This window comes from Pelophylax lessonae (assembly GCF_965119305.1).
Source record: "Pelophylax lessonae genome assembly, chromosome: 3".
Lineage (NCBI taxonomy): Eukaryota > Metazoa > Chordata > Amphibia > Anura > Ranidae > Pelophylax > Pelophylax lessonae.
The window spans coordinates 558,008,106-558,024,872 of NC_138770.1; the positions used below are offsets into that span (position 1 = coordinate 558,008,106).

Here is a 16,767-nt window from a genome sequence, read left to right on the forward strand (position 1 = left end):
ACCACAGCTTGCCAGGCTATAGTGATAATAATCCATACACATCCTTGTTTTTTTTATTTTTTTTTTAGAAAATTTCTTTTTATTGAAAAATTGAGACGTATAGGTACAAAACATTACCCAGCTAATACATAAAACATAGAACATAGAACTACTAATAACACCTCCTATTATAGAACCCCCCCAAAAAAAAGTGGGGGGGGGAAGAAACAACACACCTTCCATACACCCCATTCCCTTTGAACCACTTAAGCCCCGGAAGATTTTATCCCCTTCCTGACCAGGGCCTATTTTGCGATTCGGCACTGCGTGACTTTAACGGACAATTGCGCGGTCGTGCGATGCTGTACCTAAACGAATTTGGCATCCTTTTTCCCCCACAAACAGAGCTTTCTTTTGGTGGTATTTGATCACCTGTGCGATTTTTTGATCATGCGCTATAAACAAAAAAAGAGCGACAATTTTGCAAAAATAACAATATTTTTCACATTTTTTATATGAAATTCCCCAAAAAAAATTTAAAAAACAAAATTTTTTAACATTTTCGGCCAATTTGTTTTATGCTACATATGTTTGGTAAAAAATAAATCGCAAAATCGTATTTTGATTGTTTTGCGCAAAAGTTATCGCGTTTACTAACAAAGGGAAAGATTTTTGTCATTTTTGTTGTTTTTTTTTTGTAATGGCGGCGATCTGCGAATTTTTTTTGCGGTACTGCGACATTGCGGTGGACAGATCGGACCCTTGACTGACATTTTTTACACTTTTGGGGTTACCAGTGACATTACTACAGTAATCAGTGCTATAAATATGCACTGTTACTGTAAAATTACACTGGCAGTGAAGGGGTTAACTTTGTTTGAGAGGGAGGGGTTATCTGTGTCCCTAGGGGCGTGATTCTAACTGTGATTGGCTGTGGCTTGAGGTGTAGGAACAGTGATCAACGGTCTTACATAGTAGAACCGTATAATCACTATTCTTACACCGGGGAGAATGACAGGCGGCTTGTTTACACAAGCCGCCTGCCTTTCTCCCTCTCCACCGACGATCGCCGAGGGACCGGCGGACATCGGGTCCGCCAGTCACACGCGCGGGGGGGGTGCGCACTCGCTCCCTAGACCCTCACAGGCTAGCGACGTAGTACTACGTCGCTCTGCCTGTGAGGGGCTGACTGCCGCAGTAAATATACTGTGAGCAGTTGGCAATTGGTTAAAATCACTTCAAGGGTTGATGAATTATAAGGAGATTCCTGTTCCCTCTCAACCATCATTATAATGTATCAGAAGAATATTAACTTGTGTTAAGAATCCTACCTGAACAAATGCAATGTGAGGTCCGGGAGAGGAATAAATTTGTTCATATCGTAAACTAAACCTTATTAGGAGGGAATGAATTCAATCTGTGGACTCCTGATCATCTGTTGTACACTCCGAATCTGTCCACAAATGCCAGACCTTCTCAAATTTCCTAGGGCAACCCCAGGACAAATAAGTAGCTTTGTATAGGGGTACAACCTTATTGATTAACTGCTTGCCGACCACCCGCCGCAGATGTACGGCGGCTGTCTGGCGCTCCCAGGCAAAGTGTCGTACATGTACAGCCTGGGAGGAGCTAGGGGGCGGTCGCGTGCCGCCGGAGGCGCGCTTCCGCCCCCGCTCGTCAGCTGGGGAGTCAGCGCATGTGACCGGTGGCTCCGATGGCCGCTGGCCACTCGCAATCTACCGCTGCAGTGAGAGAAGGACAGACAGCTGATGTATACACAGCCATCTGTCATTCTCACTAAAGTAATCACAGAGGCTATGCGATCCTGCTATGTAGGATTGCATGTCTCTCTGATTACATCACAAGCCACGCCCCCTGACAGTTAGAATCACACCCCTAGGGACACACTTAACCCCTTGATCACCAGTAAAGTTAACCCCTACCCTGCCAGTGTCATTTTTAAAGTAACAGTGCATATTTATAGCACTGATTACTGTAGTAATGTCACTGGTACTCCCAAAAGTGTCAAAAATGTCAGTTAGGGGTCCGATCTGTCCGCCGCAATGTCACAGTCCAGCAAAAAAAAATCGCAGATCGCTGCCATTACTAGTTAAAAAAAAAACAATAAAAATGACATAAATCTTTCCCGTAGTTAGTAAACGCAATAACTTTTGCGCAAACCAATCAAAATATGCTCATTGCGATTTTTTTTTTTACAAAAAATATGTAGCAGATAACGAATTGGCCTAAAATGTTAAAACATTTTGATTTTTACATTTTTTTTTTATTTCATATAAAAAAATGTGAAAAATATTGTTATTTTTTCAAAATTGTCGCTCTTTTTTTGTTTATAGCGCAAAAAATAAAAATCGCACAGGTGATCAAATACCGCCAAAAGAAAGCTCTGTTTGTGGGGAAAAAAGGACGTAAATTTTGTTTGGGTACAGGGTTGCACGACCGCGCAATTGTCCGTTAAAATCAAGCAGTGCAGAATCACAAAATAGGGCCTGGTCTTTGAGCAGCCAAATCTTCCAGGGCTAAAGTGGTTAAACGCTTCCAGAAGGGCAGATTAGGGGCTGTGTCTGATTTCCACTTGAGCACTATCGCCTTCCTGGCATGAAATATTAAGAGACCCAAGAGAGTACGCATCAACCTACTAACAGCTAGAGAGTCAACTAACCCCAGGAGGCAAACACCAACTTTTGCATGGACCTGTATAGTAGTTAGGGTAGATATTGTTGTAGAGTGCGATCACTGGGTGCAGCAGAGTCTATTCAGATCAGACATTGTGGAGTAACAGGAACTGGCTTCTTTATTGGAACATAACCACAGATAGCAAATATGTCACCTTCTCATTGTGAGGAAAACACAGACGGGAAAAGATAACCAACAAGTACAGTACAGGAAATACAACACATCATAGAAAATGCATAGCATATCACTGAGCATTAGCGACATCTAGTGTCCTATTTGTGAACTGCAGTTAATCTGCTAAACTGAAAGCTGTTGTATCTCCAACAGATATAAACTGGGTCACTTCCTGCTAGTAACTACTAATCTGAGGGCACTCCCAAAAGATATGGGCAAATCCAGCAGGGTCACTAGAGCATCTCCAACAGCAAGAAGAGAAATTAGGGTATATACAATGTAGTCATTGTGGTGTAAAATAAATTCTGTGCACTATTTTAAATTGGATCAGCCGGTCTTTAGTCGATATTAGTGCTTGAAATGGGCTGTCCCAGAGATCTTCACACATCCACTACTTAACTGTAATCTATGTTTAATGCAATTGTTTCTTGCTGAGTTTTTCTGCCTCCTTGAAACATCCTCTGTAAGCCCCTGAACCTCTTCTTTTCCCCCGTTGGCTTGAAATGAGCAGCGCATGCTAGTTGCTGTCATGAGCACTGCTCTATGCACACTATTTCTACATTTAATAGATCATAGTCCCTAGTCTATCTCAGAGCAAGCAAAAGCTACGTCTCGACCTACGGTGGGATCAAGAAAACTGACACAGCCACCTTCCTGGAGATTTGAAGGAGGCTGAGAGCAATAGAAGGTACTTTTTTGGGTTAAGAATACATACTTGAAGAGAATATAAATAGAATTTTTTTTTTTTAAATTAGAGTTTAGTGTCACTTTAACCCTTTTACCAACACTGCCTTGGTGTATAAATCTGACAAACCAACCATGCTCTGCAGCCACCCGATTGCTTCCATATACCGTAAGTGATGCCCCCCACCTTCCTTCAGGATGGCCCGGGAAGAAGCTAATGGAGCATGATCTGCATTCCATTAGCTTCCTTGAAGGGAAAGTGAGACATCAAGGATCTTATTAAAAAAAACATGTCTCCAATAAAAAGAAAATCACATAGGAGGCTTTATGGTCCCTATGGGATGATATAAAGTTCCACCATAGCACTTAACCCCCCCCCTTCTAATATTTGATCCCAAAATGTGAATTGTGATATACATGTTACATATTGCTGTGCACGCGGGAGTGAGAACAATGATTCTAGGCCCATTATTCATGGTTAACTCTAATCTGATGACCTGTAGGGACTTTTAACCCCTTGCCGACCGCTTACTTTATATTTACATCGGCAAAGTGGCTCTCCCAGGCAGAATCACGTTAATAAATGTCTTCTGCCTGGAAGGAGCTAGGGGGCGAGTGCGTGCCGCCGCCGGCACGCTCCCACCCCCGATCATTAGCGGGGAAGCCAGTGCGGGTGTCAGGAGGCTCCAATTGCCACCTGACACTGGCGATCTCCCCCCGCTGACAGAGAAGGACGGATGGCTGATGTAAACACAGCCGTCCGTCCTTCTCTCTCGGATGATCACAGAGGTTATGTGATCCTTCTATATAGGATTGCATGTCTCTGTGTTCATCTCACAAACCCAACCCCCCCCCCCCCAACAGTTAGAATCACTCCCCTAGGCTTACATTAACCCCTTGATCACCTATACTGTTAACCCCTTCCCTGCCAGTGTCATTAGTACAGTAACAGTGCATATTAACAGTAACAGTGCATATTTTTAGCACTGATTACTGTAGTTTAGATTACTGTACTGTCACTGGTCCCCTCACAAGTGTCAAAAATGTCAGTTAGGGGTCTGATCTGTAAGCCGCAATGTCACAGTCCCGCAAAAAAATCGCAGTTGGCTGCCATTACTAGTAAAAAAAAAAAAAAACAATAAAAATGACACAAATCTTTCCCATAGTTAGTAGATGCAATAACTTTTGTGCAAACCAATCAAAATACGCTTATTGAGATTTTTTTTACCAAAGATATGTAGCAGAAAACAAATTGGCCTAAAATGTTAAAAAAATTAGATTTTTAATTTTTTTGGGGAATGTTATATAGCAGAATGTGAAAAATATTGTTTTTTTTTTTTTTGCGAAATTGTCGCTCTTTTTGTGTTTATAGCGCAAAGAATAAAAATCGCACAGGTGATCAAATACCACCAAAAGAAAGCTCTATTTGACATCAATTGTATTTAGGTACAGCCTCTCACGACCGCTCAATTGTCCGCTAAAGTAACGCAGTGCCGAATCGCAAAATAGGGCCTGGTCATTAAAGGGGAAAATCCTCCAGTCTGAAAGTGGTTAAAGCATCATCTACTGGAAATTTAGGGTCCAAAGTTTTGTCGCTGTTACACAGGTGCACATAATGTTGAAATTTAAATGTTAAAATATGTTGCACTGTCATACAAATAAATAAATAAATTAAAGAGGTAAATATATCAATTCATGAAAAAACACAAGTGCATATAACAATAAAGTGAATAAATAATTAAAAAATAACTAAATTCATGAAATCTCAAAGTGCATATACAGTAAAAGCTTGGATTGCGAGCATAATTAGTTCGGGAAACATGCTTGTAATCCAAAGCACTCATCAAAACCGAATTTCCCCATAAGAAATAATGGAAATTCAGATGTTTTCATTCCACAACCATTTATTCATAAATCCTTCAGTTTTATAGTCCATATAAAAAAATTATAGCAATGTGATGGGTTGTGTAACCATAAAATGTCCATCCACAAATGGCGCCTCCACAAGGGGATTAGAAGCGAAATCCAGCAGGAGCTACAGGGTATAAAAGAGAAGAGAGGCGCCTCTAAGTGTAGCAATATGGTTACTATTAATGAAAGTACAACATTCAGCAGCTCACATGGCTGATGATCAAAAGAGGCATATCTAAGTATGCAGGCATCCGGGGTAAAGCTGTCCACATAGACCAGTAATGGGGAACCTTGACACCCCAAGATGTTTTGGAACTACATTTCCCATGATGCTCATGCACTCTGTAGTGTAGTTGAGCATCATGGGAATTGTAGTTCCAAAACATCTGGGGTGCCAAGGTTTGCTATCACTGACCTAGACCATCTTCCTCACACCCGACTCTCACCGCTGTCAGTCTACAGTTGTGACCGGCAAGACTACCTTGCAGTAAAGCGATCTGAAAGCGAGGCTTGAAGCTCTCGTGGAGCGCAGTGTGGAAGGGATGACGCCGATGGCGGTGCGGAGGATGGTCTATGTGGACAGCTTTACCCCAGATGCCTGCATACTTAGATGTACCTCTTTTAATCATCAACCATGTGAGTTACTAAATTTTGAACCTTCGGTAAATGTAACCACATTGCTACACTTTTCTTCTCTTTTATACTCAGTTGTGACATGACGCTACTTGTATATCAAGACATCGTTTGTTTATCAAGTCAAAGTTTATAAAAAAAAATGATTTGCCTTGAAAAACGCTCTCAAACTAAGTTACTTTCAATCCAAGGTTTTACTGTCTATATTTACAAATAATAATATATATTAATTGAAATTCAGAAAATTCATAATCAAAAGTCCAGCAGAAAGTGCACCAAGAAAGGATACTTTTATAACTCAAAGTGCATTCTCATGAAGAAATAAGCAGCTCAGAATCGTATAACTCCTCTCCTACATCACTTTATTGTTATATGCACTTTTTTCATAAATTGATATATTTACTTATTTAATTTGTTTATTGTCTTTGTATTAGAGTGTAACCCATTTTTACATTTCTATAGTATCTATTATCCTCTGTGTGGGTAGTGGTGAGTGTTTCTGTCTGGTTTGTTTCTGATTACATTTTAGCAGGCACTTTATTAGTGCAAGTTTTTTTTTTTTTTTAATTCTGTTTCTTTTTCACACATCATTTTAAGCCTTGACATGTTTGGTATCTATTTATTCAGCACAGCCCCATCTTTTATATTTTACCAAACTCTTGGGTAATATATTGTGTTTGTGTGCCCTATAATTAGCTTTACCGTAATTTTTACTGAAATGTTGTGTTTTATGCCCTGATATCGGATGACCTAAAAAATTGGAACTACCACTATTTAATTATCTAGGATATCTGCTTTCAGAAAATCTATACTGTTTGGGAGGTTTTAGCTAATCTGCAGGCCTAAAATTAGACATGTGGCGCACATAAAATGCTTTCTGGCTACTGGAGAATATATTTAAGGGCTAAGTCCGACTGTTGCCATGGTGGCAGATAGGACTTGAAGTTAATTCCCAGATCTCTGTGAATGAATGACTTGGCTGCGTGGGTGGAGCCATGCTGATTTCAAATCTGACAGCTGCTGCGCGGGAGAGGAACCCCCCCACTCCCACAGTGGCAGCTGGTGCATTAGGAGCGCTGGGGCGCCGACCCCCCATCCATGCATCCGGCCCCCTAATCTACATGCAGGGCACCGGACGCACGGATTCCAATGGGGGTTTTTTTTTTTTTGAAGAACGTGATTGGAGCCAGAGGCTCTAATAGGCTTCAAAAAAGGGTGGACCCGGGGCGCAGAGCCCACCCAGTTGTGTGACAATAGCAAATGAATATATGCTATTGCCACACTGATTCTCCTCCTGGCCAATCAGGAAGCGGGTCTTGAGACCCGTTTCCCGATTGGCCGAAAGGAAAAGCCATCCTATTGGCTAAGGAGCGGAGGAGGAGGGGGAAGGAGACTAAGGGGAAAGCCGCCACCGCCGCTGCCTGCCCACGGTGAGTGAGCCCCCCCCGGCCCATGGAGCACCAGCCGCCACTGCCCCCACATGCTGTTGGGGGATGTCCATTTTGGGGGTGGGGGGTTTACTTGGCACTATATTACATGTTAAACCCTAAATATGTATGTAACAGGTTACTGGGTTCTAAAGGTGGATTTAGCATTTAAATTAAAGTTTTTGCGTTTTGGAGTTTAGCTTTGATGATGGACAGAAAACAGCTACAAGCACTGCATAGTGTCTAATTAGCCAAAAAAGTATCTTGTATTATAGGAGTTTATGTAGAGTGTATTGTCTGTGCCCACACACATGCACATTATTATGCTATATACAGTATGTTAGAGTTTGCAGCAAGTATGTCAATATAATTGGTCATAATAGATGTTTTTTTTCCTCCCTTGTCTTTTCTTGTTACATTCAATGCAACCCAAGGACAGGACACGATCTAGGAAACCGCTTTTTATTTTCTTATGTGAATACAAACAAACTCTACATTGCTCTTGCTCTATAAATCTGTATTTCGTATGTAGAGGGGTGCCTACAATATAGACGAATGTGCCTACAATTATCCACTGCATTGCATCAGCTATGCAAACCTATCTGTGTAATTCTTTGTTTTTGCTAAATAAAAAAAAATAAAAAATAAAAACCTGGAAAGATCTATATAATGAATAAAGTAATTTAATGTCATTAGGGGAACCTCTGTATACAAACAGGAAATCCTCTATTATTTTGTCTCTCTTAGAATCCAATTCCAGATTTTAACTGCACTGCCACTTGGTGATTAAAATTGGTACTGCATTACTGGCATCAGTATGTTCTGAATCACCAATCTGGGCCAAGTATTCAGATCAAGGTAGTCAGAAAAAAGTACCAAAAATCTACATACTTGTTTTTTTGGCAGTACCTCATGTATTGAAGCAAGGAGGTGTGGGACTGCCAGAGAATTAGCATTTTCAGAAAGAGGTCAAAAGAATGACACCCTCCATATTTTTCTTATGGCTTTGTCATGGTTGTCTTTTAAATTATAATTGTTGGTATAACTTCTAGCAACCAAGCATAGAAAAACAGTAAAGCAGGGATTGCTCAGTTGTGTACATGGAGCCTGTGAAGGTGAAGACTCCTCTTTGTTTGGATGACTGTAGAAGGACACTAATTTACTGAGCATGACAGGTGGTTAGAAGACAGTCCATCCCTATAATGTACAAGTTTTCACCTTGGTCACAGGAACAAATACTGTCTGGTAACAAGTTCACTTCCTTCTCTTAACAGAAAACTCTACAGTCTTCTGCCTGAAACAAGACCTCCCAAAGGGTTGTGGTTGACACCTGGAAAAACTAATCATAGCATAGCATAAAGGAAATTCTACAAAGCTAGCCCTGCTCAAGTCATTAGACTACCACTGGACCCCAGATTATCTATCTATCTATCTATCTATCTATCCATCTATCTATCTATCTATCTATCTATCTATCTATCTATCTATCTATCTATCTATCTATCTATCTATCTATCTATCTATCTATCTATCTATCTATCTATCTATCTATCTATCTATCTATCTATCTATCTATCTATCTATCTATCTATCTATCTATCTATCTATCTATCTATCTATCTATCTATCTATCTATCTATCTATCTATCTATCGTCTCCAGGTGCTGATTGACAAACGTTTTCCCACTTATTCTTTTGACAATCTAAAGATCGGCTTTTGTCCAACAGGGATTGCTACACACTGATCGAAATCCTGCTGGTCCCAGTTGAACCTGCTGAGTTTCAATCCATCTATGGCCAGCTTAAGACTGCTGGCCTTCCTGCTTTCAGTCTGAGTGCTGAGATTACAGGAGGTGAATATGTGCACAAATTCAGGTACTGAATTTATGCTAGTTCTGTGAACTAATGCTTATAAGAATTTTTTGAAGGAACATAGTGGAGTTGATTTACTAGAGGCAAAAAGGCTGTTCACTTTGCAAGAGGATATGCCCCTGAGCTTGGTAAAGGAGGTGAAACTCTGCTGATTTCCATCATCCAATCATTCTTTGAAAAATCAAACTTCATCACACTCACTAAACTCTGGGGAAAATTTCCTTTGCAAAGTGCAACTAATCTTGCAAAGTGAACCAACCAAGTCAATCAACCCCCTAAACCAGTGATGGCGAACCTTGGCACCCCAGATGTTTTGGAACTAAGTTTCCCATGATGCTCAACTACACTGCAGAATGCATGAGCATCATGGGAAATGTAGTTCCAAAACATCTGGGGTGCCAAGGTTCACCATCACTGCCCTAAACTGCACCTGAAGACTCTGGGTTTAAAAAAGCATATCTAAACGTGGAACATTTGTGTTTTCTATTTCAGGTATACCTGAAAACTCCAATGGATCTCATCATTTCAGTTCCTGCTGTTACCCAAATGTTTTTAAGAAAGAGGGATTTATGACCCCCACTATACTTTAACTACGGGCCAGGCTTTTGGAGAGGTGTTGGCTTTTTTTATTAATCTTTTTAATGTTGACATATGTGTTTTAACTGGTCTTTTGCCTTTGAAGCCCCCTCAGTGGTGAAACAGTATATTGTTGGAAAGTCTAGTAAACTCCAATAATAAAAGGACCAAAAAGTTTTCGCTGCCATGCCAAGGACTCGATCATAAGCGATGACTGATTTACAGTCACAAATATGTGCCGTGAATAATAGCTCGAGTCTAATTCCATAAATCTTCCATATAACAAAGTATAAAGGGAACAGACTGTACAGCGTGAACCAAGATGTTTTCAAAGTTTTATTTTAACGTTTTGAGAAAAAAAAAAGTTGCTTATTTAAGTGAAGTAAATGCCAGTATGGTTTATGTTTAATGTCAATAATAAAAAGAAGCAATAGTGAGGTTTGTAATAAAAAATGTGTAAAACAATAACTTAATACCCGCGCTGTGATGAATAAATATAGTGAATTTTTTATATATATATATACATATATATATATATATATATATATATCCTGAAGCTGCTGCTCACCAAGTATAACACCAGGAAAAACTAGAAAACATATATAGGCAGCGCTAGCAGGTAAAGTCTATGGACAGCAAATACTTTGATAACGCCCACAAGGCTGGCGAAACGCGTCAACGCACTTCCGGGCAGCGGTACGCTACAGCGTCATTTCCTGAGAACCACCGTGAACCGCACGCCGGCAGCGGACACGGAAGTGAAGGACTTTGCTGTATTTGCTGACTAATGCCTAACTATTTACCACCTTTAGTGGAGAGGAGCTAGTAAGGAGCCAATAGTAAAGGATTGCAGCCATCCATCCATCCGGGCAAGGGAAACCTTTAGTATCCATGAGGCTGCTCTTACTTTCCAATCGGAATTTTACATACGTTTAAGGCTCATTTACATCCCAAATCTGGTGAGTGCATCCCCATAGGGGGGATTTTCTTTGAAGAGCACTTGGGCACTTTATTTGGATTCTGAGCACCTTTTTGGCACCATAACTTCTCTGGAAGAATATAAGTTTGGACTGCACTTTAATTACATTTTGCACTTTATTTATGATTACATTTTGGACACTGGATCCTATTTATTGTGGCACTTTATGAATTCACTAATTTTGTATACATTTAACCATATTTATTGTTGCACTTTATGTATTTATGAATTTTTACTGAATTTATATGCACTTAATTTTTAGTATAACCTATATCACAGATACTAAATCTAATTATATAGCACTTATCTATAGACTTTACCTGCTAGCGCTGCCTATATATGTTTTCTTGTAATAAAAAATATTCGATGACACAGCACAGGTCCTACTGACACTTGATATCCCAATGTCCTCTGGAGACATCTCAAGCCTTGTCCTTGTGAATACCTGTAGGGCCTGGACTATGCCAGATTGCCATTAGCACAACAAACTGGGTCTTGGCAGATTGCCATTAGCACAAGGACATAACATGAATCATACAAATAAATGAGTATGCCCTGTGTCTATTGCTTTACAACAATCCAGGTCTCAGTAAAGGAATTTAAGTATAAAAGCTCGAGGGCCCTGTAATGATTTTGCTAACGTGCTGCATTTGCAAGTTGAGAATATTATAAAGATTTGTTACTCTCTGTCTTCATATAACTACTTATAAGGCTCAGGGTTGATTTTTATAAAACACAAGACCGCATGCAAAACATACAAACTTACCAGCGCTAACTGTGATTGCTTCAATGAATTGCTCTCTCCAGCTGTTTGTTCCAACCACAAGAGCGAGATTTGTCTTTTTAATAAGTTTGTCCACAGTACTCTGCAGAGGAAGAAAAGAAGCAAGGGACTCATCAGAACCGTTCACTTAAATTTCATACCAAAACTACAGAGGAAATTGTGACCATTTGGCAGGTGCAGCTGTTGTACCTTAGGGACCATTGCAGAACAGATCTTTAAAAGGTATTTTTACAATGCTAGTATGCTGTTTTACCATTCTGTTATTGCAGTAAATCTACCTGTTATTATTCTGAAGACAGGATAATAAGCCAAGGTTCATAGGTGTGCAAAGCCTATTGCATTAGGGTGTGCACACCAAATCTCAAACATATTTGCGTGTGTGTACATGTGTATATAGTGATGGTGTCAGCAGAGCAATGGGCGGTGTCAGTAGTGCAGAGATTGGTGTCAGTAGGGCAGTGGACGATGTCAGTAGTTTTTATTTTTATAATTTTTTTTACATTTTTTTTAGGAGCCCTGTTAGGGGGCTTTGGTGAAATATCAGGGGTCTGAACACAGGGGAATCTGCACCACACAGAGTGATTAGGGTGTGCCTAGGTACCCCTGGCACACCCTGTGCACACACCCATACCAAGGTTACGGCAAAGTAAGTGAGAGATAAGAGATATGTATTTTGATAGAAAAAAAGATAATTCCTATGAAATGAACCAAAAGATTCCATATTATTTAATCTATTCTTCAGTCACCCTGTATGGTAATGGTGTTCAATATACCATTACATTTACTACATAGCTAAAAAATATAACATGTACGGTATATTTTATTCTGATTTAAAACAGAAGATGAATCCACAACTTTTAATAGTACCCTTTCAGGTAGCATTGTATTAAATCAATGACTGACTGAAAATAATGCCAAGCTTATCAAAGATTATGTGGTTCAAAGCAAGGTTAAAGCTGAACTCTGGGATAAGCAAATATTATCTACATACAAGAGGCAAGTGTTTTCTTCCCTAAAGGCCCATTCATACTTGGAACTGCATGTGAATTGCACAGGAATGCACTGTGTGTTCCTTTGCGATTCACATGCAGTTTTGTGCTGTGTGATTTCACATTGGGCTGAAATTGCACCGTACCACACCAAAAGTAGTGCATACACTCCTTTTGAAAATGCACTGCAACTGGATGGCATAGTACTTTTGTACCATGCGATCTAGTATGGAAAATGCATTGGTTTGCAACCTGCATTTTGGGTGTTGTTAACTTGCACTGGCACCCGCTGCAGATCACAAAGGGCAGTGCAATTTGAATGCGGTGCAGGAAACTGTCACGGAACATGAGTTTGCCACATGACATGCTAGTGTGAATGGGCCCTGAAACTTTGTGTTTTGTGCATTGTTTCCAGGCAGAGCAATGGCTAAGTGGTTAGCACTTCCACCTGGGAGCCCTAGGGTCAGTGGTTTGAATCCCAACCATGGCACTACCTGCCTGGGGTTTGCATGTTCTCCCTGTGCCTGCATGGGTTTCCTCCCATACCCCAAAGACTTGCTTGTAGGTTAATTGGCTCCTGTCCAGATTGGTCTTAGTATGTGGGTTAGGGATCTTAGATTGTAAGCTCCTTGAGGGCAGGGACTGATGTGAATATACAATATATATGTAAAGTGCAGCATAAATTGTTGGCATTATTAAAAACACAGCTAATAAAAAAAATCTGTGTAGTAATCCAGTGTAAAACTTTACCTCTGTGTAGGAGCTTCCTATAATAAATGTCCTAACCTGTCACTGCTCCTCTTTGCACTTGTACAGGGTGGCTGGTCTTGTCTTTGCCCCCATTTGTAAATTTCTGCAGAAAGCCTGCTGGATCTCGCCAACAGTTCTGCTCTCTGCACCAGGTATATACAGCACAGTGTGGATGTTATTGCTACATTACTGCTGTAATATCTTGGTTTGCAAAGGCGCACCCAAATTCATTTATAACCTTTGCAGCTAATAAGGAATATACTCTAATTAAAGTTTTTGTGCCTGGAGTTCCGCTTTAAACAAATCAGGTAATGTCTGAATGAATAAAGGGAGGGGTTTATTTTCCGTTAACTAATCAGTTACTTTGTATTTAGCCGTTTGCCTAGATTTCAGCATTAAATGAGAAGTATAGGGTTTCGGGTTATTGCATACAGGCATACCCCGCTTTAAGTACACTCACTTTAAGTACACTAGCGAGTAAGGACACAGCTTGTTCAGCTTGGCATGACACTACTCCCGGTTTTTAACATTGGCGTCTATAGGAAATCTTGGTCAGCTTGACATGGCACTGCCCCCAAACCATAAGTGACAGGGATACCAAACTTAGGGAGCACCGAGAGGGGACCCAAGACTACAACATACCCTGTTTGTGTCTGGCCAGCTTGCCTAGGTAATCTACTATGTCATAGTCCTGGATCCCCTTAACATGCTCCCCAAGCTTGGTGTCCTTGTCACATGGTTTGGGAGCAATGCCATGTCAAGCTGACCAAGATTTCCTATGGAGCTAGTGTATTTACATGCATTGAGAAGTGAAAAAGGGTATTGCTTCACCTTAAGTACATTTTCGTTTTACATACATGCTCTGGTCCCATTGTGTACTTAAAAGTGGGGTATGCCTGTATTTACTGTATACTTACCTAGGTTGACACTGCATCTGTCCCATGGTGCCTATACACTGAGAACCGAGCGATCACACACTGCCGATCGCTCGGTTCTGGCAGCTCCCCAAGCAGAGAGCTGGTGACTGTCAGTCAGCAGCTGTCTGCTCTTCCCCCTCCATGCTTATTGGAGCGCTGGGCTGTGGGGGGGTGGGAGCAGCCGGCTCAGGCTCTCAGCAGCTCACTGAGAGGCTGAGCCGGGTGTCGGTCCAGGCACCTGGCGGATCCCAACTCTGTGGTCATGATGATGCGGTGCCTGGACTGACATCTTTGAGGCCAGCAGAGAACAGACTTCAGACCACTCTCTGCTGAAAACGGGTCACAGGAGTGCAAAACAAACTGCACTCCTGTAATCAATAGGAGATGTACAGCCAAACGAGCTTTGGCTGTACATCTGCTTTAATATTTTACCAAACAGGAAGTTGCTTCCATGTTACACTTTTCTAAGTAAACTAGTAGAGGTAGTCATGTGACTTTAGATAATTAAAATGAAAATAGCTTGCAAAGCCTCCAGTACACAAGCCACATAAAATGCTGAATTATTTATACAGTTTCATAAAAGATTTAACAGCTTAGGTTTTTTTTTCAAAGGCATGTCAATGATATCTACAAACAATTACTCACTTTTAAACAAAAATCAATTTTTTGTGCAGTAAGGAATTTACTTCCCAGTGTTTTGTAATAAGATGGTACTGGAATACAAAATGAACTTCGGTTTAAGTATGTTGGTGTACAATCACATGAACCACTTATATATGTAAATTAACTCCATTTTATAGATGCTTTATACATACAATAAGTCATGTGTCATCTAGTCCCTGGGGAATTTACACAGAATGAAGAATAAAGTCTGTTTAATTTTGGCAGTGATCTGATCTTTAACCACTTAAGCCCCGGAAGATTTTACCCCCATTCCGACCAGGGGGTATTTTGGGATTCGGCACTGCGTGACTTTAACGGACAATTGCGCGGTCGTGCGACGCTGTACCTAAACGAATTTGGCGTCCTTTTTCTCCCACAAACAGAGCTTTCTTTTGGTGGTATTTGATCACCTGTGCGATTTTTTGATCACGCGCTATAAACAAAAAAAGACCGTCAATTTTGCAAAAATAACAATATTTTTCACATTTTTTTATATGAAATTCCCCCCCAAAAAAATGTAAAAATCAAAATTTTTTAAAATTTTCGGCCAATTTGTTTTATGCTACCTGTGTTTGGTAAAAAAAATCACAAAAAGCGTATTTTGATTGGTTTGCGCAAAAGTTATCGCGTTTACTAACAAAGGGAAAGATTTTTGTCATTTTTGTTGTTTTTTTTTAACTAGTAATGGCGGCGATCTGCGATTTTTTTGCGGTACTGCGACATTGCGGCGGACAGATCGGACCCTTGACTGACATTTTTGACACTTTTGGGGTTACCAGTGACATTTCTACAGTAATCAGTGCTATATATATGCACTGTTACTGTAAAAATACACTGGTAGTGAAGGGGTTAACTTTATGTGGGAGGGAGGGGCTGTGTGTGTCCCTAGGGGCGTGCTTTCTACTGTGATTGGCTGTGGCTTCAGCTGTAAGGACACTGATCAACGGATCTACATAGTAGATCCATGTGATCAGTGTCTTTGCAGCGAGGAGAATGACAGGCAGCTTGTTTACACAAGCTGCCTGACATTCTCCCTCTCCCCCGCCGATCGCCGAGTGGCTGGCGGACATCGGGTCCGCTGGTCACACGCGCGGGGGGGTCCGTGACCACGCGGGAGCGCGCCTCCGTGGGCGCGCGCTCGCTCCCTAGACCCTCACAAGCAAGCAACGTAGCCCTACGTTAGTTTGCCTGTGAGGGGCTGACCGCCGACGTAGATAGTCGTGCGGCGGTCGGCAAGTGGTTAAGGCAAACCTATGCTTTGCCTATTCTTTGCTCGTGAAGGACGAAGCAAAAGATTTGCTTTAAAGCCCTCTTCAAGAACATGTATATGCGCTTTTCATATGTTTCCATTGAAATCTATTGGGCCAAAAATGCACTATGCTTGCTGCACCATCAGAAGCACCTGCACCTTTTTATAAATCAAACTGCTCTGGCACCATAGAGAATATTGTGATTTCCATTGTCGTGCATTGCACCTTATAGTGGATGCAGAAGAAACCGCATTGGTGTGAACATGGAATCTAAACGAGCCAAAAAAACTCTAGTTGGCACTAAAGACAATGTGAAAGCGATGGACCAATCACCAAGCATATTTATAAAGTTGCTTCTGGAAATTCTGACATATTTCCTGAACGATGAATAATAAAATTCAGCACATTAGGGGCCTAACGCCTGTGTTGGCAGGCGTTTGTTCACATCAGATGGAAGGAATAAAAAACCTGCTTGAAGTAGGTCA

At 40.9% G+C, this 16,767-nt stretch overlaps 1 protein-coding gene across 4 annotated transcripts in view; it reads right to left on the minus strand.

The window, feature by feature from the left end:
- The window catches only part of LOC309549163 (sodium/calcium exchanger 1), a 469,142-nt gene that overhangs the window by 35,021 nt on the left and 417,354 nt on the right, over window positions 1-16,767 (minus strand). For all 4 annotated transcript variants that reach the window (XM_082249230.1, XM_082249227.1, XM_082249228.1 and 1 more), the window contains exon 6: window positions 11,696-11,795. In XM_082249230.1, the coding sequence (XP_082105356.1) occupies window positions 11,696-11,795 (100 nt within the window). The remainder of the gene's footprint in view (window positions 1-11,695; window positions 11,796-16,767) is intronic.